Below are 25,146 nucleotides of genomic sequence, written 5' to 3'. Positions count from 1 at the left end.
AAGATACACATCATAGTCTCGCAGCAGTGCATAAGTGGCTGTGGGATTTCACAGAAGTATGAGCTGTTCAAGGGGAGGTAGAAAGCAATGCAGCACACAACAAAACCAGCAGGGATACTACGGCTTGGCATGTGAATACGCAGCACAGATACGGATAGGATATAGCAGAAGCCAGAGCAGGTGCACACATTATCAAGGGCTGGACTGGAATAAGTTAACTTCATTTCTGTCTTAGCCTGATTCTGATCCCTGTCGCCTGTACATGAGGCAAGTGCCTTTAAGGGAACCTTAAAATAACAGCGCTGCCTGAGAGATCTGATGAATGTAACAGGTGCAGAGATTATTTCCAGGCCATGTGTGTGCGTCTGTGTGTAACAGCAAGAGGGGGAGAGAGCGAAGGCAGAAAGGGAGAGAGCACATTAATGTCTCTGCTGCTTCTCTGTAGCCTGTGAAACATACAGCAGATTGTCTTACAGCAACCTAAATATTAAGGGAAAAGGAGAAGACAGAAAAGGAAGAAAAAAAGGGAAATAACCTATCAGGTTATTTAATTCACTGCTGTCAGTTGAAGAAAGAAGACAGGTTTTCCAAATGATGTGGCCTAATTTTTTCATGCAGGAAGAGGACCAGAGGTTCTCAGGAAGAGGCAGAGGGCAACGTGGAAAGGGATTGACTGATGCCCAGGAGGGCAAAATCAAACTGGCATTCTTTGTGGCTCTTGTTGGCGTTACCCTTACTGTTCTTGCAGTTGGAACAGAGTTTTGGGTGGAGGTGAACACCTACAAGCAGAACCATAGTTTAACCTGTGAGGCAGCCCATTTTGGGCTTTGGAAGTTCTGCTTTAAGAAACTCTGGGTTGACGATGTTGGAGAATACCGTGCTACCTGTGGCCCTGCAGAACTACCTGGAGGTGAGATACTTGTTTAATGTGAATTGCTTGAAATGTTCACACAAAAGGTGTTATAATGCCATTATCGTAGGGCATAGCCATCAGTAGGGCACTAAACTGGAGACTCCTGGGGATACATATTTAAGCAGAATGACATGCCTACTAATGCTTTGGGGAATTTAAAATCTAGAGGCAATGGTATGAAGTTCTTTGAGATAGTACAAGAGTTGATACTGTTGGCTGGATAGTTTCCAGAGGATTTACTAGATGACAGAGGTTTTAGCAGTTCTCCAAGAATTACAGAGGTAGAAGAATACATTTCAGGGTGGATATCACATATAGATGAATATTTACATATATTACAACATAAAAAAGTGATAGTAAATATAGACATGGTTGCAAAAGAAAATATGACCTCTATGATTGCAAGTTTTACTATAAATGAAAAATGGAATACTGTTTTATTATTATTATTTTTTTAGCCAAAGCTATACAATTTATATTTCTTTAACATGGTGATCATATCAAAGATAATCTGTGTTTACTTTTCTTCAAATTTAGAGTTTCAATACAGTAATGATAAAAGTATATCCATGGGCGTAAATGTATCATTGTTAATGTAATAATTTACTAGTTTAAATACTTTCAAATCCAATCTATTGTTAGTTATGGTTTTCATGACCATATGTATTTTTATTATAAATTACATCAAGCAGACATTTTGATAACTGTTTGATAATGATGAATTCTTGTGAAAATTGAAACAAATGTGTACACTTTATGTTTGTTTTGTACTGTTAAGTTTTGTATTTAATCATGTTGTATGTCATCCATCAAGGAATTTGAAAAATGACAAATAAGAGAACTTCCAGACTTGAGAATAACTGAACTGTAATGTTAAAAACGTAAATCTTGAACTTTAAATATTATTACAATGTAAGGGTAAATGTTTGTATCTAAGCCTACAGTTTTATGTTATAATCCATCTTCAACAAAAGCCAGACCATTATTTTTTTTTTTTTTGGTTTGCACTGTGAAGGAAAGTTGTGATATATGTGAAAAAGACTGAACTTTTTTAATTTTATTTTTTTTATAAATCATGTTTATAAGAAATGTTTTCAAAATCATTTAAAATAAATAAAAATATGTTAGCAGCAACTTTATAACCTCTTCAGGTGTGTCCCAAAAATGTTTATTCTGTTAATATAAATACAAAGTTTGATGGAATCTCAGATAAATCAAATACAAAAGTCAGAGACTTAAACTCTTTATGCAAATTATTTAGAGCATGGTTGTCTAACTTGAGACCTAGGAGATACATTGGAACCCTCCAGCTTTTTATGGCGCCCAAACTTTTACATCCCTCACTAGTCTTCTGCTGCTCTCAATAGGCAACTGTCGAAGTACCCTTCTTCCATGCAACTGGTTCCTTTCTGTGCTCCCAATACGATCCACTCCAGATGTTACTTATTGTATATGCGGGTTTGTAGCATTTATTTTGCTTAAAAGTTTTCATTTCAATCTATTTAGAGGTCTATATTTACTTTGTTTTGATTATGGTATAATGTGTCTACCTACCCTTTAAATGGGATGGGCACCACTGCATTTTACTGCCCAGAACATGTCTTCTATTATATTTTCAGCCATATAAATTATATAGATTGATTACAAATCTAAACCTCTGTAACTTTGAACCCAAAAGCCTACAATTGTTTTATCAAAGCACATTTATCCCAAGCTATTAGTCTTTGTGTGATCTTTTTGAGCCTAATTTCCTCTTTAACCCACCTATCTTTTTTGCCCTCATCTAGGAAATATTTTTCAATATGTCATGTTTAAAATTAGATAAAAGTCTGCTCCAAATTACTAGTTGAGTTTATTTTAAAATTAATTACCCTACCTTCTGTGCATGGCTAATTTATTGGCTTACAACAGTCTTTAAAAGCCACTCCTAAATAAATACCAATCAAAATGGGCAGCAAGCACCTCTGTAGACATAGATTGGCTAATCATCCTGTATTTATTTGTGGGGTGAACCAAAAATGTTTATTTTAGACACTTCCAAAAACAAATAAAAGTAGCTGTGAATAAAGTGCTTGGATAAATAGTAAAAAATAAACTACAAACATGTATTTTTTTAATTTTATTTTCCTTTAAAAATTGTCACAACACTATATTATCATCTATAGCAAAATGGAAAAAGGCTTGTAAACCTTCACCATGAAACAGTAACCTACACATTAACACACCATGTTTGTTTTTGGTATACACCTCAAAGGATCATTAAGGGGTAGTTTATTAAGCTACATTCATAGCTTTTTAGACTGCAAGCTCAAATGAGCAAGTCTGAAACCACACATTCAAGAAGCATAAATTGCTTCTATTGCCTCACCATCACCTCAGAGGTGGTGAGATAAATCACCCCAACATTGGCTCTATTGGGGTGATTGACAGGCCCTGTTCGGGCGGCAATGCACATGTGAGCTCTTGGGCAATGGCAAATTTTTGCACGCAATGCTGCTTTGCAAATGGTTATAGGTCCTCTGCATGGGACATTGTCCACCTGCAATTTTGATAAATTTCACATTAAATATCACAAAACTTCGCCATGCATATCAAATATCATCAATTAACAAGAATAAAATGTGTCAAATAAAAGTGGTTTAAACTGATGAAAAACAACAATAACACAACTGGTTGCCAAGTATCATCACTTCATGATAAGAACAACTCTCTTAGATTTATTGGTGAACACAAACAAGCCTCCTCGTGGACATGAATTGCAATATATTTTACAATACCCTCCTTTATTTGGCAATACATAAATAAAACTAGGCTGTTATATCCCATTCAATGTATCAACGCGTAACCAATATGTTTGTTTTACCTGCTTATCCTGCAGTTTAATTCTGAAAATTGAGAGTCTGAAGTTAAAGGGACACTGAACCCAAATTTTTTTCTTTCATGATTCAGATAGAGCATACAATTTTAAACAACTTTCTAATTTACTTCTATTGTCAATTTTTATTTGTTCTCTTGCTATCTTTATTTGAAAAAGAAGGTATCTAAGCTAAAGAGCCAGCAAATGTTTGGTTCAGAACCATGGACGGCACTTGTTTATTGGTGCTGTCCAATCAGCAAGGACAACCCAGGTTGTTCACCAAAAATGGGCCGGCATCTAAACTTACATTCTTGCTTTTCAAATAAACATACCAAGAGAATGAAGAAAATGTGATAATAGGAGTAAATTAGAAAGTTGCTTAAAATTTCATGCGCTATCTCATGCTCTATCTCAATCACAAACTAAAAATTGGGTTCAGTGTCCCTTTAAGTCTGCAGGATTCTGAACTCTGACCCTGGACATTTAATAGTCATTACTTGACCAATATGCAAGCTCAATTATCTATGCCCCTAATTGGCCACAGCAAAGGAGATTGTAAATAAGCTGTCTGCCTGGACTACAAAACAAGACACACTTTGCTAACAAAATGGTAGTTTTTAAATGCATTTAAAACATTTAGGGCTAAATTCCAAGTGAAGCACTAAATTATTGCGTGTCCACAAACAGTTAAATTTGCCCATTTGCGGGCACGCGATAATTAACCAGCCATTAGTGGCTAGTTATTGTTACCACAAGCACACAATTAGCTCTTAAAAAATTAGATCCAATCTCTGGTTCATTTTTTAAAATTGCCCCAAATTCCCTCAAAATAGAGGGCAATATAATTTTTCATTAATTTTTTTTTTTTTTAAATGAATCACAAGGCAGTTTTGTGGTCTAAAGTTGATGGGAGTGGCATGTTAAGAAATACCAGCACTGAAAATTGCCTTTACATTGAGGTCTATGGGACTCTGTGTGTACGCTTTCTTATAATCTGGCCCTTATTTTGCACTCAGCTAATTTGTACCAATCCCTTAGCATATAAATTTACAAGCCCAACTGCTTTTTAAATCACCTTCATGAAAGCTACAACAGTGCAACTCTTGGCAGGGCCCTCTATACCTTTGTCTCCCATTGTTACCTTGTATATTAGACCCATGCGCTGCAGAATCCGCTGGCGCTCTACAAGTAACTGATAATAATAATAATCAGCAGTTAAAGAGGTATGAAAGTAAACATTAAACTTTCATGGTTCAGACAGAGCCTTTTCAATTTACTTATATTATCAATGTTACTACTACTGGGAGCTACCTGGTGATTGGTGACTATACACATATGCTTCTTTTCATTGGCTCACCTGATTTGTTCAGCTAGCTCCCAGTAGAACATTGCAGCTCTGGAGCTGACTTTAACTATGTGTTTAATCCATTTGTACATAGTAATCTGTAAGAAATAGTACAATAATAAAATGCTGTAATATATTAAAGCATATATTTTTTGTTATTTTAAGTCCCTTTAATATATATATATTATGTACTATTTTATTTCTGTATATTCCTGAATACTACTGGTATCAATATAAATAATCTATGTGCTTATAACAAAACAAAAAAAAGTAGAAGAAAAATAATGTCCTTACTAATTACAACCAAATGTCATCCACAACTGACAAAGTGGAAGTTGGAAGCTACTAGGTTTCTATACATGGTAAAAAATGAAAATACAAAGGAATAAAGAGCAAACATTAATTCTTAGTTATCCTACATCATTTTTTTAATTTATTACTCTTTATACTTTATATACTGCAAAACTGTAATGATCTTACTGCTGTTTAACAGTATATAATAAATAGTATACAATAAAAGTTTGCAGTGACAATTAATAGAACTGGCATGACTTCATAGAGCAATTTTAAATTAACACAGTAGTTTATTAAATAATATGAAAAGGAATCAGCAGTCCCTCTTTAATGCAATGACTTTTATTTAATATAAATCACTTTTTACTAGGTACAACTTTTCATTGTCTTATTTGCAATTGAAGAATGGAATTATTAAATCTAACTATAATGTTTAATTTTAAAAAGCATTTTCATAAAATTATAATTATTATTATTCATATTATGTAAACACATATTATTTAGGATGATACATTTATAGATTTTATCAAAATAAGTTGATTTAAGGTTTTTACAACAGTTATTACTTTTGTTCATTAAAGAGATAAGAAACCTAAAAAAAAAAATGTGATTCAGACAGAGCATACAGTTTAAAAAAAGTTTCCAATTTACTTATATTATCAAATTTGCTTTGTTGTGTTGAAGAGATACCTAGGTAGTCATATGGAGCACTACATGGAAGGAAACAACAATTTGGGCTAATCCATGCCCTTAGTCCTGCTACTTTTTAGTTCCGTAAAACAGTTAACCAGAGCTCTGAAGTCAAGATAATCATTCTAGCATAAATTGCGATTGCGCTCAAGTGATTGCATTTACTTTTAACTTGTATTACCAGCGGTAAGCCTTATGACCTCTTATTGCTCGCACACAAACATTTGCGCTCCACTCATACTCTGGCCCAATATCTTTTTTTCTAAAAGTGAATCTATGATTCATTGTCTAGTAAAATCTTTTTTTCAAATGGTGTGCCACAAGAAAGCTAGAGGTGACAGTAAAAAAATGTGTTCTTTTCCTAATTACAGTGCATTTTTGCCTATTTGTACAATTATACTTGTATGAAAACTTTCCCCAGTCTAATATTTGTTTAACATATTTTGCTGCAAATGGTAAATGAAAGTATCACTATTTGACCAACTAGAATGCAGCAATGTTACATTATCTAGTACCGCAAGCTGTTTGGGTTAACATAATTGGTTATGGTGGTGTTGTGAGTGCCTGACCTGGAATTATATATATTTAATATAAATGAGTTGCAAGAATAATGTATTTTATGTGGTGATACATTTTTGAATGAGTCCATCCATAGTAGCAAATAAGTTAAAAAGACATCAACACTAAAGATTCATTGCTGTTAATTTTTTCATTTTCGTAATGTTTTACTATAAAAAATATATGTTGAGAATTTGAATATAGTCAATGTAGTGTAAACTGTAAAATACTGTAAATTTACGGTTAACTATATAATAATAGTCTGGCATTAAAGGGATACTAAAGTTAAAGTGATATGAAACCCAACTTTTTTTATTTCATGATTCAAATAGAGCATGCAATTTGAAGCAACGTTCTAATTTACTCCTATTATCATTTTTTCTTCATTCTCTTGGTATCTTTATTTGAAAAAGCAGGAATGTCTAACTTGCATTGTCCTCTTTGTATGCTTTGTTGAACATAATAACTAGGCAGGCTCAGGAGCAGTAATGCACTACTGGGAACTAGCTGCTGATTGGTGGCTGCACATATATACCTTTTGTCATTGGTTCACCGAATGTGTTCAGCTAGCTTCCTATATTGCAATGATGTTACTTCAATAAAGAATACCAAAGGAATTATGCAAATTTGCTAATTGTAGTAAATTAGAAAGTTGTTTAAAATGATATGCCCTATCTGAATCATAAAATAAAAAAATTGATTCAGATAGAGCATGCAATTCTAAACAACTTTCAAATTGACTCCAATTTTCAAATTGTGCAGTCTTTTTATATGCACATTTTCTAAGGCACCCACTCCTACTGAGCATGTGCAAGAATTCACAGAATATACATGTATGATTCTGTGATTGACTGATGGTTGTCACATGATACATGTGAAGACTTTAAAATGTGTCAAAAAAACAAATGCTTGTTTGAAATGTAGGGTAAGTTTTATTGCATTGTCCTTTTAGCAAGCATTTGTTGATTATGCAGCTCTACTGTATGTAATGGTCCTTTAAGACACACGTGTGCAACTACATACATTTACATTACCAAATGTGTTAGACAGTATGAAAAAATAATAACCACAGTTCTATAATATCATACTACAGATTCCATTTAACAAACAGTGAAAGCTGTTTTAGAGCCCTTGCTGGGCAGGTTCACTGAAACAAGTCTGCTTACCGTATATTAAGTAGAACAGGTCACCTGACCACTGCTTCTTAACCAATCAGCCACCTCAGAGGTGTTGGAGTTAAAACACCCCAAACTCGTCTGTTTGGGGTGAGTGATAGACAGGGTTAGTTGCAAATCTTGTCCACCCATGCTTTAAAAATGGGGGCGCTAGGTATATATTCAAGATAAAAAAAACTTTAGATATCGTTATAAGATATTTCAAAAGTGGTTTTGAAAAAAATGATTGGTTCCTAAAGAAGCAATATGAGATATTTTGTACATGGAATTTAAATGATGGCTGCATGTTGCCGGCATGATAAAATAGGTTAGTCTGGGCATGCAAATGAATGTATATATAGAAAAAATTAAAACTAATTAAAACTATGAACTAAAGGTCAAATATTATCTTACATAAATAATAATATTATTTGTATTGATTTTGTATTCATGACCTACATATCGAAAAATGAAACCAATTTTAACATATTGTTTGTTTATTTCGAATTTTTAATATTTGTACAACATTCTAGCATTTGTGTAATGTAAAAGTATTTCTAATGCTATATTTAAATGTAATATTCTATTAAAAATTTAAAACTTGAATATTGCATAACTTGAATCTAATTATGCAATATTTTAATTACAAAATATTGAACTTATATATTTGTAATAGTATTTCTAATGTTCTTTAAATGTTATAGTCAGATTATGCAAATAATATATTTGTATCTATTAAAGGGACACTGAACCCAAATTTTTTCTTTTGTAATTCAGAAAGAGCATGCAATTTTAAGCAACTTTCTAATTTACTCCTATTTTCAATTTTTCTTCATTCTCTTGCTATCATTATTTGAAAAAGAAGGCATCTAAGCTTTTTTTTGGCTTCAGTACTCTGGACAGCACTTTTTTATTGGTGGATGAATTTATCCACCAATAAGCAAGGACAACCCAGGTTGTTCACCAAAAATGGGCCGGCATCTAAACTTACATTCTTGCATTTCAAATAAAGATACCAAGAGAATGAAGAAAATTTGATAATAGGAGTAAATTAGAAAGTTGCTTAAAATTTCATGCTCAATCTGAATCACAAAAGAAAATTTTTGGTTACAGTGTCCCTTTAAGTATCAATTTACTAAATTCCCTATGACATAAACTTCTGAAAAGTATTTGTTAAATCGAATGTTACCTTCAAAATTTTGAATGCTGATATTCAATCTAATTATGAACATTCAAAAACTAAAGTAACATTCTAAAACTGGAAATAAAAACCAATTAATGAATTTTAATGGATTTTCATTCTTATCAACATTTGATTGTCCAGAACGAATGTCCACAGGACTATTTGTTATACCAAGCGAATTGCAAGTTCACCACATTCGCCCATCCTTAATAATATTTGCAAGTTATTTTATATATATATATATACACTAAAGTGATTGATTTTAATTATTTTTTTAAGAGAACTGCAATATTATTTTTCCAGCTAGTGTAACAGCCCACTGGGCAATGTAAATGTCCAAAAAAAATAATAATAAGTTTGCTACACAAAACATATTGGTACTATTTGTGTCAATTTGACAGTTTTTTCAATGAAGGAGGGACACAATGAAAACCTTGATATTAACTATGTAGGTTTATTACACATGAAAAGGTTGGTTGTCTTTTGTATAAGGAGTGTCAGTAAAGATGACAGTAGGTCATTGGAACACACAAGCTTATATGATTGTATGCATAATGTTTTATTTATAGCTTTATTTGTAATGGCTGCACCTGATGTAAATGAAATACATATCTTAATTTAATGTATTTGGTAAGGAAAACAAAAATGAGATATTAATCTTTATGTTTCTTCTCAAAACAAAAGAATGCAACATTCTTTATAACATTATAATTCATGAAGTTAAACACAACTAAATAATGAAATCACAATTCATTTATTTATTTGTAAATCATTTAGAAATAACAAATACCCAGCTCCACCGCTATTTGTAACAAAGTGTACTTCCTTGCTTGCTACAGATTCCCAGTTTTCGTTTACCTAAAATATACTGAAATATGCGTAAAGGAATAGTCTAGTGAAAGCTAATCTTTCATGATTCAGATAGAGCGTGCAATATTAAGCAACTTTATAATTGACTCCTATTATCAATTGTTCTTCGTTCTCTTGCTATCTTTTTTTGAAAAAGCAAGAATGTAAGCATAGGAGCCGGCCCATTTTTGGTTCAGCACCAGGGTAGCGCTTTCTGATTGGTGTCTAACTGTAGCAACCAACTAGCAAATGCTCCCTAGGTGCTGAACCAAAAATGGGCTGGCTCCTAAGCTTAAATTCAAATAAAGATAGCAAGAGAACAAAGAAAAATTTATAATAGGAGTAAATTAGAAATTTCTTAAAAGTGCACGCTCTATCTGAATCACGAAAGTTTAATTTTGACTAGACTATCCCTTTAACTCATTACCACTTCCCAGTTACACCTTTCAAAGATGTTTCTATACCATAAAAGCTTGCCTGAAAGCAACATATCAAAAGTAGAAATATAAGGCATCAATATTAAAGAGACAGGTTTAGGATTCGGATAGAAATTATAATCAACTTTCTAGTTTACTCCCATTATCAAATTTGCTAAATTCTCTTGGTATCCTTTGTTGCAAAAGCATACCTAGGTAGGCTATTGAGCACTAATACTTTGCTCTGAGCTAGCTGGTGATTGGCGGCTGTACATATAAGCCTTTAGTCATTTGCTCACCAGATGTGTCCCCAGTGCATTACTGCTCCTGAACCTAATCTTAAAAAAAGGATACCAAAATAATGAAGAACATTGTATAACATAATTTGTATGGTCTTTAAAACTGCATGCGCTATCTGGATCATGAAAGTTTAATTTTGACTTTAATGTCTTTATTTTAAAATATGTCATTATCTTTGTCTATTACATTGTTTTAATTCCTAGTCTGACTCTGATTGTTTTCTTAGATATCAGTATGTTATTTTTTTTTAATTATCTCTACTTTGGTAAGTTGGTTTTATAAATTGCTATTACACTTTTAGGGGTGCTTTATGATGGTTGTCAACATGTGCCATCGTACTAGTGTGGTGACATCTCAAGACACAATTTTTTGTTTTACAGATTTCATGTCACTTTTAACTTGAAGTGCAATTTTTGTTATTTTTGTTACTATGCTACTTATTAGTGATGAGTGACAAGGCAGTGTATCTTTATACCTTAGTGCATTTTGTGTATAGCTTTTTTATGTGTTTTAATGCTCTGTGCTTGGGAGTGTTGGTTTGTAAAATCTCTCATATATACTTGTATATAAAAGTATACATAAATATGCCTTATTATGTGTATTTGTGCACATCGTTCCGTAACAAATCGGGAGCAAGGCGCCCGGATTCGTCTCTTTTCTGAGCCGCATTTATTTTTGTGAAAGTGCAACAGATTGAGCTCTGGATCTGCCGTCATCCTGATTCGTTACAGAACAATGTGCATGAATGCACATGTCTAATAATTAGAATAGTAATGAATTACATAGGCTAATTCAATAATTTATAATACTTTGTATTTATAAATGTACATACACATGGGGGTTTGACCTAATATCTTGATTTTTTTGTGTGTGTGTTTATAGTTTTAACATTTTCATTTAAAACATAGATTGTTACTTGAAGGAATAATAGTGCCACATTTTGTTTGGAGGGATATTTCCTTCTGCTTCTCGTTTTCTTTTGTGAATATACTTTGCAGGTGTATACGATAGAATTAAAGACCTGCCAAATATATTTTGAGTATACATTGATTTTATAATACTTATTCTTGCATTTGTAAGTTAAATCCCTCTTCCAACTTTGAAACTACAGTAAGTACAAGCTAGAGGTGGGCATTCAGACTTCGGATGAATGAAAACGAGTCCACAGTTTGTTTATCTGTTGAGTCATTTGAGATGTAAACAGGCAAATACATTATTGGTTGAAACAGACAAAACAAATTAACAATTGCTTAGTTAATTTGTTCATTTGATTTGGCTTGAAAAAAAGGTGCAGGAATGGGAGGATGGAGTTATATTGTTTAGTTAATAAGCTCTTTTGTTTGTAAGATGTACAGGGGGTCTTACCATTAATTTTTTCAATGTCCCCTGTCCAATCCTGCAATAGTATTACTAAAGGGACAGCCGGTCAGACACTAAGGGGTCGATCCGATAAAAATCGTCGCCCGCAAAAGCCGGCGACGCCAATATTTGCGCGGGTTTGGTATCCTATATACGGTGTAACCTAGAAGTTACGCCCGTATATTTCTGCCGTTGCCCGTAGTTTTTTGGGCTATAGGCAGGTATACCAAACCAGCGCAGTTTGGTATCCAATATGCAGCGTAAGGACTTACGTGGCGAAAATGGAGAAATCTTACTCCATTTTCACCTCGCCACAAAAAGCAGCCGTAAGAAGCCTTACGCTGACTATTGGAGCCCTGTAACTCCCTAAACTAACTAGAAAATAAACCTAACACCTAACGCATGCGCAATGTCTATCTCCCTGTCACCCGCGATCTGCTAAATAAAACCTAACACCTAACGCATGCGCAATGTCTATCTACCTGTCAACCGCGATCCCCCCCCCCCCCGAAATCCCTAATAAAGTTATTAACCCCTAAACCGCCGCTCCCGGACCCCCCGCCATCTACATAAACTAACCCCCTACTGTGAGCCCCTAAAACCGCCGCCATCTACCTTATCTATCGCCTAATGTGAACCCCTTACACCACTGTCATCTACCTTATCTATCCCCTAATCTGACCCCTTACACCGCCGCCACCTATATAAAAAATATTAACCCCTAATCTAATCCCCCTATACCGCCGCCAGCTATATTAATATTATTAACCCCTAATGTAAGCCCCTTACACCGCCGCCATCTCTATTAAAATGATTAACCCCTAATTTAATCTACCTACCCCGCCGCCAGCTATGTTATCTATATTAACCCTAAGTATATTATAGTTAATATAGGTATTACATTATATATATTAACTATATTAACCCTAATTATATTAGGGTTAATATAGTTAATATAGTTACTATAGTATTTATATTAACTATATTAACTCTATCTAACCCTAACACCCCTAACTAAATTTATATTAAATTAATCTAATTCATTTATAAACTAAAATATTCCTATTTAAATCTAAATACTTACATATAAAATAAACCCTAAGATAGCTACAATATAATTAATAATTACATTGTAGCTATGTTAGGGTTAATATTTATTTTACAGGTAAATTTTTAATTATTTTAACTAGGTATAATAGCTATTAAATAGTTATTAACTATTTAATATCTACCTAGTTAAAATAATTACACAATTACCTGTAAAATAAATCCTAACCTAGGTTACAAATACACCTACACTATCAATAAATTAAATAAACTACAAATATCTATCTAAAAATACAATTAAATTAACTAAACTAAATTACAAAAAAATACAAACACTAAATTACAAAAAATAAAAAAAAGATTACAAGATTTTTAAGCTAATTACACCTATTCTAAGCCCCCTAATAAAATAATAAAGCCCCCCAAAATAAAAAAAATTCCCTGCCCTATTCTAAATTAAAAAAAGTTCAAAGCTCTTTACCTTACCAGCCCTTAAAAGGGCCTTTTGTGGGGCATGCCCCAAAGAATTCAGCTCTTTTGCATTTAAAAACATAAACAATACCCCCCCCATTACAACCCACCACCCACATACCCCTATTCTAAACCCACCCAAACCCCCCTTAAAAAAGCCTAACACTACCCCCCTGAAGATCTCCCTACCTTGTCTTCACCACACCGGGCCGAACTCCTCATCCGATCCGGGCGATGTCTTGCTCCAAGCGGCAAAGAAGAATTCTTCCTCCGGCGATGTCTTGCTCCAAGCGGTAAAGAAGAATTCTTCCTGCGGCGACGTCTTCCTCCAAGCGGCAGCAAAGTCTTCTTCCTTCCGGCAGCATCTTCCATGAAGCGGCATCTTCAATCTTCTTTCTTCGCTCCGCCACCGCGGAGCATCCATCCCGGCAGACGACTGAACGACGAATGAGGTACCTTTAAATGACGTCATCCAAGATGGCGTCCGTCGAATTCCGATTGGCTGATAGGATTCTATCAGCCAATCGGAATTAAGTTAGAAAAATTGGTTCAGCCAATCGGATTGAACTTGAATCTTATTGGCTGATTCAATCAGCCAATCAGATTTTTCTAACTTAATTCCGATTGGCTGATAGAATCCTATCAGCCAATCGGAATTCGGCGGACGCCATCTTGGATGACGTCATTTAAAGGAACCTCATTCGTCGGGAAGTCGTCGTGCCGGAAGGATGCTCCGCGGCGGAGGAGCGAAGTAAGAAGATTAAAGATGCCGATTTGCTTGAAGACGTCGCCGATGGAACAAGACTCTCTACCGCTTGCTTCAAGACATCGCCCGGATGGAGGAAGACTTCACTGCCGCTTGCTGGAACACATCGCCTGGATCGGTTCGGCCCGGCTGGGTGAATACAAGGTAGGGAGATCTTCAGGGGGGTAGTGTTAGGTTTATTTAAGGGGGGTTTGGGTTAGATTAGGGGTATGTGGGTGGTGGGTTGTAATGTTGGGGGGGTGGTATTGTGTTTTTTTTGCAGGCAAAAGAGCAGTTTTCTTTGGGGCATGCCCCCACAAAAGGCCCTTTTAAGGGCTGGTAAGGTAAAAGAGCTTTGAACTTTTTTTAATTTAGAATAGGGTAGGGAATTTTTTTATTTTGGGGGGCTTTATTATTTTATTAGGGGGCATAGAATAGGTGTAATTAGCTTAAAAATCTTGTAATCTTTTTTTATTTTTTGTAATTTAGTGTTTGTTTTTTTTGTAATTTAGTTTATTTAATTTATTGATAGTGTAGGTGTATTTGTAACTTAGGTTAGGATTTATTTTACAGGTAATTGGGTAATTATTTTAACTAGGTAGCTATTAAATAGGTAATAACTATTTAATAGCTATTATACCTAGTTAAAATAATTAACAATGTACCTGTAAAATAAATATAAACCCTAACATAGCTATAATGTAATTATTAATTATATTGTAGCTATCTTAGGGTTTATTTTATAGGTAAGTATTTAGATTTAAATAGGAATATTTTAATTAATAATATTAATATTAGATTTATTTTAATAAGAGTTTAGTTAGGATGTTAGAGTTAGATAGGGTTATTATACTTAATATATATATATAATATAATAACGATATTAACTATATGAACCCTAATATAATTAGGGTTAATATAGTTAATATATATAATATAATAACTATATTAACTATATTAACCCTAATATAATTAGGGTTAATATAGTTAATATAGCTGGCGGCGGTGTAGGGGGATTAGATTAGGGGTTAATACATTTATTATAGGTGGCCGCGGTGTAGGGGGATGTAGATTGTAGGCAAAAGAGCAGTTTACTTTGTGACAAAGCCCCGCCAAAAGCCCTTTTAAGGGCTGGCAAAAGAGCTGTTACTTTGGGGCATGGCCCGCAAAAAGCCCTTTTAAGGGCTGGCAAAAGAGCTGTTACTTTGGGGCAATGCCACGCAAAAAGCCCTTTTCAGGGCTATTTGTAGGGTTAGACTTAGGTTTAGTGGTAGGGATAGTTTAGTATTTTAGGGGTTGAATAATTTAATATAGATGGCGGCGGGGTAGGGGGATTAGATTAGGGGTTAATACTTTTAAAATAGATAGCGGCTGGGTATGGGCTCACTTTAGGGGGTAGGTAAGGTAGATGGCGGCGGTGTTAGGGGCTCACTTTAGGGGGTTATAGATTTAATATAGCTGGCGCCGGTTTAGGGGTTAATAACTTTATTAGGTAGCGGCGGTTAAGGGGTTAATACATATTTTATTGTTAGGCTAGTGAGGAGGGATAGCGGATAGAGGGTTAGATGTGTCGGGCTATGTTAGGGAGGCGTGTTAGACAGTGCGGGCTATGTTAGGGAGGCGTGTTAGACAGTGCGGGTGATTTAGACTTTAGTCAGGTTTTGTAGGCGCCGGCAGTTTCTAACGTGCCGCAAGTCACTGGCGACGCCCGAAATTTCTACTTGCGCAGATTTCTGGACATCGCTGGTTTGTCAGACTTACGGCACGTTAGCATCTGACGGCGACATATATGGGATAGCTCGAGTTGTGAGCTGAAACTGCGGGCGACGCGGGTTCCCTCGCTTGCGCCGCAAACTACGATCTATATCGGATCGTGCCCTAAATATTGGATTTTAGTCATACAGGAGTTGTGAGTTCATTTAACATTGAAAGATAGGTTCTTTTAACAATTTGAATCCTATAATGTAAGATGTTTGTTAATATTAATTGTCTATATTATATATTATTACAAATCCAAATCCAATATCCGTTTGAACTGAATGCCTGCATGGACAAAATTCAGCTGAGCCAAACGTTGCCAAAAATCCTAAACAAATCTTTTGGACGAAACAAATTTTTAACCTTGCACATGTCTAATACAAGATTTATAATAAATGTGTATCATACAAAAATAGTTTCCACTTCAATTTTTATCATGATTCATTCTTTAAAAAGGTGGTCTTTCTATATGGTGCTACACCGCCATACACTTAAATTTATTGATAATTTACTTGTCTTCTTCCTGTATATTGCATACAGGTTTTCTATATTTTTGCTTTTGTTAATGAGACTGAGAAAGACCCAGTAATCCTGGTACATGTACAGTAAGTACCAAAATCAATATCTAATAGAAATGATGGTTCTGTAAAATATCAGTTCCTGGACCTTGATGAAAAGATTAAGTGCCTCAAAAAGTTAATCCTGCAAGGCAGAAAGTGTCAAGTATATATTTATGAAGAGAAGTTCTTATAAGGTTTATTTTTTATGTAATATCATATTGGCTATTGATCATTGATAATCTGTATTTTAAAGATGCATTGATAAAAGATGGAATTCAAATCAAAAGGTATTCCAACTAAATGGAGCAGGCAAGGGATTTGCCACAAATGATGAATAATATAGTTTTAATAAGCCAAGAGAAATAGTTTTTAATATTTAGATGAGATGGTACAAGTATTTATTATGTTAATAGAGTTTTTCTTATTAACCCTGTTTAAATAAAATGTATAAATAAATACATGTTAAAAATGTGGTGTATACCTGCACATATAACAAGTCTGACAAGTAAAATGTACAGTCTGCAAATAAGAGCTATTAATGCGGAATAAAATGTTCTAATTAATACTCTAACTCAGAGAGATGATTAGGCTTGGGTAACTAAAGATACTGTACTCAAATTTCATTCATATGAAAGAGATGCATTAGAATGTTAAAACCATTTGACTTCAGTCATTAAGTATGCCCAACAGCATAATGTACCTGAGCAGTTTACTCACTGATTCACATCTGACTTTCTAGCGGTATTGTCTACATTCATGTAGACAATATATGATCTTTCTTTTTTCTATTTCTTGTTAATCAACAAATGGTTTTTCCATATACAACTGAAATTGTAAAATGACATTTAATATATAATTGATATATATATATTAGAGATCGGCAAATTCGTAATGAACCTATAAATATTACTATTAAAAAGTGGAAGGTTTAAAGCAGAGAACATCCAAAAGACCAGGTAAATAGCACTCAAACCTTATACAAAATTAATCACAGGGACAAAGCAGGTAAATGCAAAAAATAATTAATCTTACATAAATAGATCAAAAACAATCTAAATAACAAAAGGCATGGAGACAGACAAAACAAACAACACAACATACATGGGCCCCTCACACTAGGCATAAACAGCCATCTTGTAGCAGTTCAATGTTTTTTTTTTTTTTTTGTTTTTTTTTTTTTGTTTCCTGTGTGGGTAATTAGGGGTGGGGTTATTTTCACCTGTGTGGGCCTTGCAAGAATATAAATTTAGCACAGTAACTCTTTTGAACTTGCTCTAAGTGGGTCTGCTTTATTGATTCTCAGTTAAAGTAAGATTGTCTAAGGCTAACCAAGTTAATTTTTTAATTGCTTTGCAAGGGTTGCATTTTTAAAAAAGAAAAACATTTTATTTCTTCTATTCCATTTTTTCTTTTTTTTCTTGTGTGGGTAATTAGGGGTGGGGTTATTTTCACCTGTGTGTGCCTTGCAAGCCTATACATTTAGCACAGTAACTCTGTTGAGCTTGCTCTAAGTGGGTCTGCTGTATTGATTCTCTGTTAAAGTAAGATTGTCTAAGTATAATAGTTAGCTAACCAAGGTAGTTAGGCAAACAAGGATTTGGAGTAAGCAAGTGGAAATATAATTATTTTATATTTTTAAGTTAAACCTTTTATTAATAATGTGTGAGAATCTCATTCAGTGTATAGCTTGCCACATGTTTGCATCACTGGAGCAGCCGCGTCTGGGATTATATGTTTTTGGCAAGTGTGAGCATATTGTCTCTTTAGAAACTCATATTGGAGATCTGGAGGAACGAATTGCAACACTGCATGAAATTCAGACACTTGAAAGGGAAATGGATAGGACTGAGCTGGTTAATGGTTCTAGCAGTGGGAATGGGGATGATTCAGATGAGGAGACTCCAGGATGTAGCTGATTCACAGTTAGAGGGCGAAGTAAAGGTAAGCGGAAGAGACAGGCCAGTTCTGAGCTGGTACACCCCAATAGATTTGCCAGATTAAGTGAAGATGTTGGGGATATCAGTTTGGGGGTGGCAGTGTCAGAGAGGGCTGGTTTGCCTAGTATAGTGAACAGTCCTTTAGTTGTGGAAGAGCAGCATACTATGGTGGGCAGTCCTTCAAACATGGTAGAGGGGCATACTATAGTTAACAGTCCTTCAATCCTGGAAGAGGGGCATACAAGTCAGGGCCTGAAACAGATGTTGGTGGTAGGAGACTTTATTATTAGGAAAGTTGATAGGGTAATATGTCAGCCAGACCCTTTAAATAGAACAGTTTGCTGTCTTCCAGGGGCTCGTGTTAGGCATATTGTGGAGCGTATTGATAGATTGTTAGATGGATGTGGGTCTGATCCTGCAGTCATGGTGCATATTGGTACTAATGAAGGAATCGGCAGGAGATGGAGAGTCCTAAAAAATGACTTCAGGGAGTTAGGTAGCAAGCTTAAAGCAAGGACCTCCAAAGTAATATTTTCTGAGATATTACCAGTGCCGTGTGTTAACTCAGTAAGGCGGAAGGAGCTAAGGTCTGTTAATTCATGGTTAAAAACATGGTGTAAAAATGAGGGGTTTGACTTTTTAGAGCACTGGGCTGATTTTTCATTACGGTACAATTTGTACAGTAAGGATGGATTGCACCTGAATGACATGGGTGCTGGTGTGTTGGGGGAAAGGATGGTAGCATGTTTAGAGAACCTTTTAAACTAGGCAAAGGGGGGGAGGGTCAGTTAGAACACAATAGAACAGAGAGATTAGTCTGTGAATATGTCACTCCCTTAATATCTCAAGGAAGGGATGACTTAAGAAATGTCACATTAGAAAGTATAGAGGAAAGCACACCAAGTAGCAGCAGAAAGCACATAAAAATTAAATGTATGACAACAAATGCAAGAAGCATGACAGGTAAAATGGGGGAGCTGACGCTCTGCAGAAGAGGACTATGATGTTATCAGTATAACTGAAACTTGGTGGGATGATTCACATGACTGGGCAGTTAACTTAGAGGGGCATACTTTATTTAGGAGGGACGGGAATAATAAAAGGGGTGGAGGAATCTGCATGTATATTAAACCTAACCTTAAACCTACAATAAGGGAAGATATTTATGATACAAATGACAATGTAGAGACCCTGTGGGTTGAAATAAAGAGTGGGGGGGGGAATCCTAAAAAAATATTACTAGGAACATGCTACAAGCCCCCTAACATTAGTGACCTGGAGGAAATTCAACTACTAATGCAAATAGGTAATTCTGCTAATAACAGTGCTGTAATTATGGGAGATTTTAAGTACCCTGATATAAACTGGGCCAATGAAACTAGTAATTCAGCTAAGGGGGATAGATTTTTACATTTTCTCAGGGATAAATTCTTGTCACAATTAATAGAGGAGCCAACTAGTAAAGCTATATTGGATTTAGTGCTATCAAACAATACAGATATAATATCAAACATAGAAGTCAAAGAACATTTGGGTAACAGTGATCATAACATGGTCACATTTGAAATATCTTTTCATATGCAGTGTCTTAAAGGTTTAACTAAGACTTTTAACTTCAAAAAGCAAAATTCAACGATTTAGGGAAATCATTAAATAATATAAGTTGGGACATTGGGGCCTATCTATCAAGCTCCAAACGGAGCTTGATGCCCCGTGTTTATGGCGAGCCTGCAGGCTCGCCAGAAACAGCAGTTATGAAGCACCGGTCACAAAGACCGCTGCTCCATAACCTGTCTGCCTGCTCGGATAGACATCACCAGAAATTAACCCGATCGAGTACAATCGGGTTGATTGACAACCCCCTGCTGGCGGCCTATTGGCTGCGAGTCTGCAGGGGGCGGCGTTACACCAGAAGCTCTTGTGAGCTGCTGGTGCAATGCTGAATACGGCGAGCGTATTGCTCGCCATATTCAGCGAGGTCTGTTGGACCTGATCCGCACTGTTGGATCAGGTCCGACAGACCTTGATAGATAGAGGCCAATGTATTCTGTAATAAAAATACAGAGGATAAATGGATAATATTTAAAACTTTGTTAGATAAATATACATATCAACAAATACCGTACGGTTATAAAAATAAAAAATCAAAGCCGTTGTGGATAAATAATAATGTGTTAAGAGAAATTAGGAAAAAAAGTAGGGCATTTAAATTATTCAAAGAAAATAGTACAGACTCAAAATACAATATTTATAAGGAATGTAACAATGCATGCAAAAAAAACAATCAAATTAGTCAAAATTAAAAATGAAAAATTAATTGCGAAGGATTCTAAGTCTAACCCTAAAAGGTTCTTTAAGTACATAAATAGCAAAAAATCTAAGAAGGATAATATAGGTACATTAAAATGCGTGGAGGGTAGCATGATAAATAATGACAGGGGGAAGGCTGAGGTACTAAACCAGTTTTTTTCTTCAGTATACACAAGAGAGGAACCATTGGATGATACTTTGAAACAAAATAGAACATGCCAGTCTATACCATTACCTGGGTTATGTTTAGAGGATATCGCCAAAAAACTGAATAATATTAAGGTAAATAAAACTCCAGGCCCAGATGGAATACACCCAAGGGTGTTAAGGGAACTTAGCACTGTTATAGACAAACCACTATTCTTAATTTTTCAAGACGCATTATCCTCAGGCATGGTACCCCAGGATTGGCGTAAAGCTGATGTGGTGCCACTCTTCAAAAAGGGAAGCAGGGATGTTTCCAGGAAGCTATAGACCAGTTAGTCTGACATTAATAGTGGGAAGATATTTGAAGGGATTATAAGGGATTATATTGATGAGCATATTCATGTAAACAAGATTATGACTAATCAGCATGGTTTTAGGAGAAATAGATCATGTCAAACTAATCTAATTAGATTCTACGAGGAAGTAGATTTTGCAAAGGCATTTGATACACTGCCACATGAGAGATTAATGCACAAAATTAAGGGACTGGGAATAGCTGAAAATGTTAGCTCATGGATAAATAACTGGATAAAAGATAGGGAGCAACGAGTAGTAGTAAATGGATCATACTCAGATTGGACAAAGGTAATCAGTGGAGTCCCCCCAGGGATCAGTACAGGGCCCCGTTCTTTTTAATATTTTTGTAAATGACTTGGAGCAAGGATTAAATAGCGACATCTCTATTTTTGCAGATGGTACTAAGTTAAGTAAGGTCATTAGGTCAGAGCAGGATGAACTTTCATTACAAAGGGATCTGCAAAAATTAGAAGTAAGGGCAAGTAAATGGAAAATGAGATTTAATATGGAAAAATACTAGGTTCTACATTTTGGAAGTAAAAATAAGCAGGCAACATATTTTTTAAATGGGACAAGACTTAGCCAAACAGAGGAGGACATGGATTTGGGAGTAGTAATAGATAACAAGCTAAAGATGGGTGCACAATGCAGGGCAGCGGCTTCAAAGGCTAATAAGATACTAGCATATATTAAAAGAGGCATTGATTCAAGGGAGGGAAGCATAATTCTGTCACTATATAAAGCCCTGTAAGACCTCACCTTGAGTATGGAGTGCAGTTCTGGGGACCAATCGCAAAAAAAGATATTGCAGAACTAGAAAAAGTTCAGAGAAGGGCCACAAAGCTAATAAGGGGATTGGAGAAATTAACCTATGAGGAGAGGCTAGCCAAACTGGGTCTGTTTTCTTTAGAAAAAAGGTGCTTGAGAGGTGACATGATTACTTTATATAAATATATTCAAGGCCCATATTCAGAGATGGCAGAAGCTCTGTTTATTCCAAGAAAATTGTTTCTGACAAGAGGTAACAATTTAAGGTTGGAGGAAAGGAGATTTAATCTGTTTTTTCACTGTAAGAGCAATTGTGGAACTCATTACCGAAGGAGGTAGTGAATGCCAATACCCTAGATACATTTAAAAATAGTCTGGATACATTTCTGTATATAAACAAAATTCATGGATATGATTGCTAGTATTAAATGAGTCACCTTTTAGTGGGGTTATTTAAACTTAACTAGAGCTTTTTGTAAGTATTTTAATTTTTGTAAGATTTTTATAGGTTGAACTCGATGGACTTCAGTCTTTTTTCAACCTTATCTACTATGTTACTATGTAATGGTGTGCCATATAAATATCCAGCACTGAAACCATGAGGCTGAAAATGTAGGATTCTGCATAAACACAAGCAGGGAAATGCCAAACAATTGTAACTCTGTTACCGGAAACAAGACCACACAGCATCCTAATGAGCAGCACAGATCGATATAAGCATACAGCCAAAGTCTACCAAAGCAAGACCGCCTTTAGCATGAAGCCAATTCCACCGGTCGATGGTATACTACCTGCCCTTTTCATGTCATCTCTGGGTTCTGAAATTATGCCGCTCTGTCTGCATCCAAGGTCTTGAGAAAAGTCTGGTGCGAAGAGTATGGGGGGATCCCACAGTGTACTTGCTGCACACCTACGCATCCTCTTGCGTGTTTCACTCTTTTCCAAATTGCATCCGGGAGCTTCTTTCGGGTGATGACGACAGGATGAAAGCTGATCCCTTTATTGGCCAAGAGTTCCATGTGACTATACTTGTTATTAATCTAGCTGATTTTAAAGTGCTACAAAGTTTAATTTGCGTAAGTTTGCCAGATTGCAAATTTTATTTAAACGTTTGCAACATAGAACTGTGTTATTTTTGAAAGTTCATTTTCAACACAGCTAGATTACGAATATCACAACAACTTTCATACCAAAACAAAGACGAACAAAGACACAGACTTATCTTAACGACAAAAACTTATCTATACAAATAAAGCCAAATAAAATGTCTCCAAATTTAATGTTATGTGTGAATACTTTCTTATTAGAGTAATTTAACATATATTACATGTTTATATTAAACTATTTGCTTTGTAAATCGAGACCTGCATTTCAGAAAGCTAAGATAATATGGGCTAGAATAGGGTACACAAATATCTAACAGAAACCTGGCTCTCTCCCCTAGACACAGCATCCACTGCTGCTCTGTCACATGGGGGTCTCCACTTCAGCGACACTCCTAGGTCTGGTAATAGACAAGGAGGTGGTGTAGGTATTTTACTTTCCTCTTGTTACACCTTTCAACAAATACATCAAATCTCTTCCCTCACATTTCCCTCATTCGAAACCCACATGATTCGCTTATTCTCCCCTCTCTCTGTACGTGTTGCAGTCATATACCGAACTCCTGGCTCCTCAACTCAATTTCTAGATCACTTGGCTGCCTGACTACCTTATTTCCTTTCCTCGGACACTCCTGCCCTCATTCTTGGTGACTTTAACATCCCTCTTGACAAACCCACTGCCTCATCTGCAAAACAACTTCTGCAACTCACTTCCTCTTTCGGTCTGTCACAATGGACTGATTCTCCCACTCACAAAGACGGTCACTCTCTTGACCTGATCTTTAGCTATCGATGCAATCTCTCAAACTTCACAAACTCCGCCTTTCCTCTTTCTGACCACCATCTCCTTACTTGCAACATATCATCCATCCCTACAACTCTACCTCCTTCTACTCCTCACACCGAACTTCACAGAAGCATTATGTCATTAGATCAGCAACAGCTTGCTAATTCCCTCAAACCTCTCCTCTCATCCTTCTCCTCCTTTTCCTGCCCTAAACAATCTATCTGCCATTATAATTATATATCCATCCTTGACAATCTCGCCCCTCTTACCATAGCTCGGAAATCACATACTCATCCTCAGCCCTGGCATACTCCTCTGATACGGTACCTACGCAGATGTTCCCGTACTGCTGAGTGGCACTGGAGAAAATATCGGAGTTCAGCTGATTTTCTTCATTACAAATTCATCTTGAACTCCTACCATTCTGCCCTTAATCTCCATAAGCAACACTACTTCTCTATTCTTATCGCTAATCTTTCTTCAAACCCAAAACGTCTGTTCTCCACTTTCAATACTCTCCTCCGCCCTCCCCAACCTCCTAATACAACTTCTCTGTCAGCTCAAGAAGTTGCCAGCCACTTCAATAATAAAATCGACTCCATCAGAAATAAAATCAGCTCTCAACATAATTCCATTCTCTCCTCCCCTCAAATGCTCTACTCAACCACAACCCACATAACCTTAAACATAGTTCTTTCTCCCCTGTTATTGAGGAAAAAGTTTCGACACTTATACTGTGCTCCCACCTCACTACCTGTCCCCTTGACCCTATCCCCTCACAGCTACTACCCTCCCTCTCTGCTACCCTTACCACTATACTAACTCACATTTTCAACCTCTCCCTCAGCACCAGTATATTTCCCTCATCGCTGAAACATGCACTGGTCACACCTATCAACAAAAAAACTTCCCTTGATCCTACCTCCCCATCCAACTACCGCCCTATTTCCCTCCTCCCTCTTGCCTCAAAGATTCTCGAAAAACTAGTATATGCACACCTATCCCATTTCCTTATGTTAAACTCCCTTCTTGACCCACTGTAATATGGATTTCATCCCCATCACTCCACAGAGACAGCTATTGTTAAGCTTACCAATGACCTACTTACAGCAAAATCAAAAGGCCACTTCTCTCTGCTTATCCTCCTTGATCTGTCCGCAGCCTTTAGCACTGTTGACCACCCTCTTTTGCTCCAAACCCTCCAATCCATCAGCATCTGTGACCCAGTCCTTTCGTGG

The 25,146-nt window shown here is 35.7% G+C and overlaps 1 protein-coding gene across 1 annotated transcript in view; it reads left to right on the top strand.

Annotated features, from left to right (window-relative positions):
• Positions 1–121: 121 nt before the first annotated feature.
• CACNG6 (calcium voltage-gated channel auxiliary subunit gamma 6) overlaps positions 122–25,146 on the top strand; it is a 203,597-nt gene continuing 178,572 nt past the window's right edge. Inside the window, exon 1 of the mRNA XM_053690661.1 lies at positions 122–910. Coding sequence (XP_053546636.1) covers positions 592–910 — 319 coding nt within the window. The 5' untranslated portion in view covers positions 122–591. The remainder of the gene's footprint in view (positions 911–25,146) is intronic.

This window comes from Bombina bombina, chromosome 8 (genome assembly GCF_027579735.1).
Source record: "Bombina bombina isolate aBomBom1 chromosome 8, aBomBom1.pri, whole genome shotgun sequence".
Lineage (NCBI taxonomy): Eukaryota > Metazoa > Chordata > Amphibia > Anura > Bombinatoridae > Bombina > Bombina bombina.
Note: the sequence above shows the minus strand (reverse complement) of the source record. Positions and strands in the feature narration are given on the sequence as shown.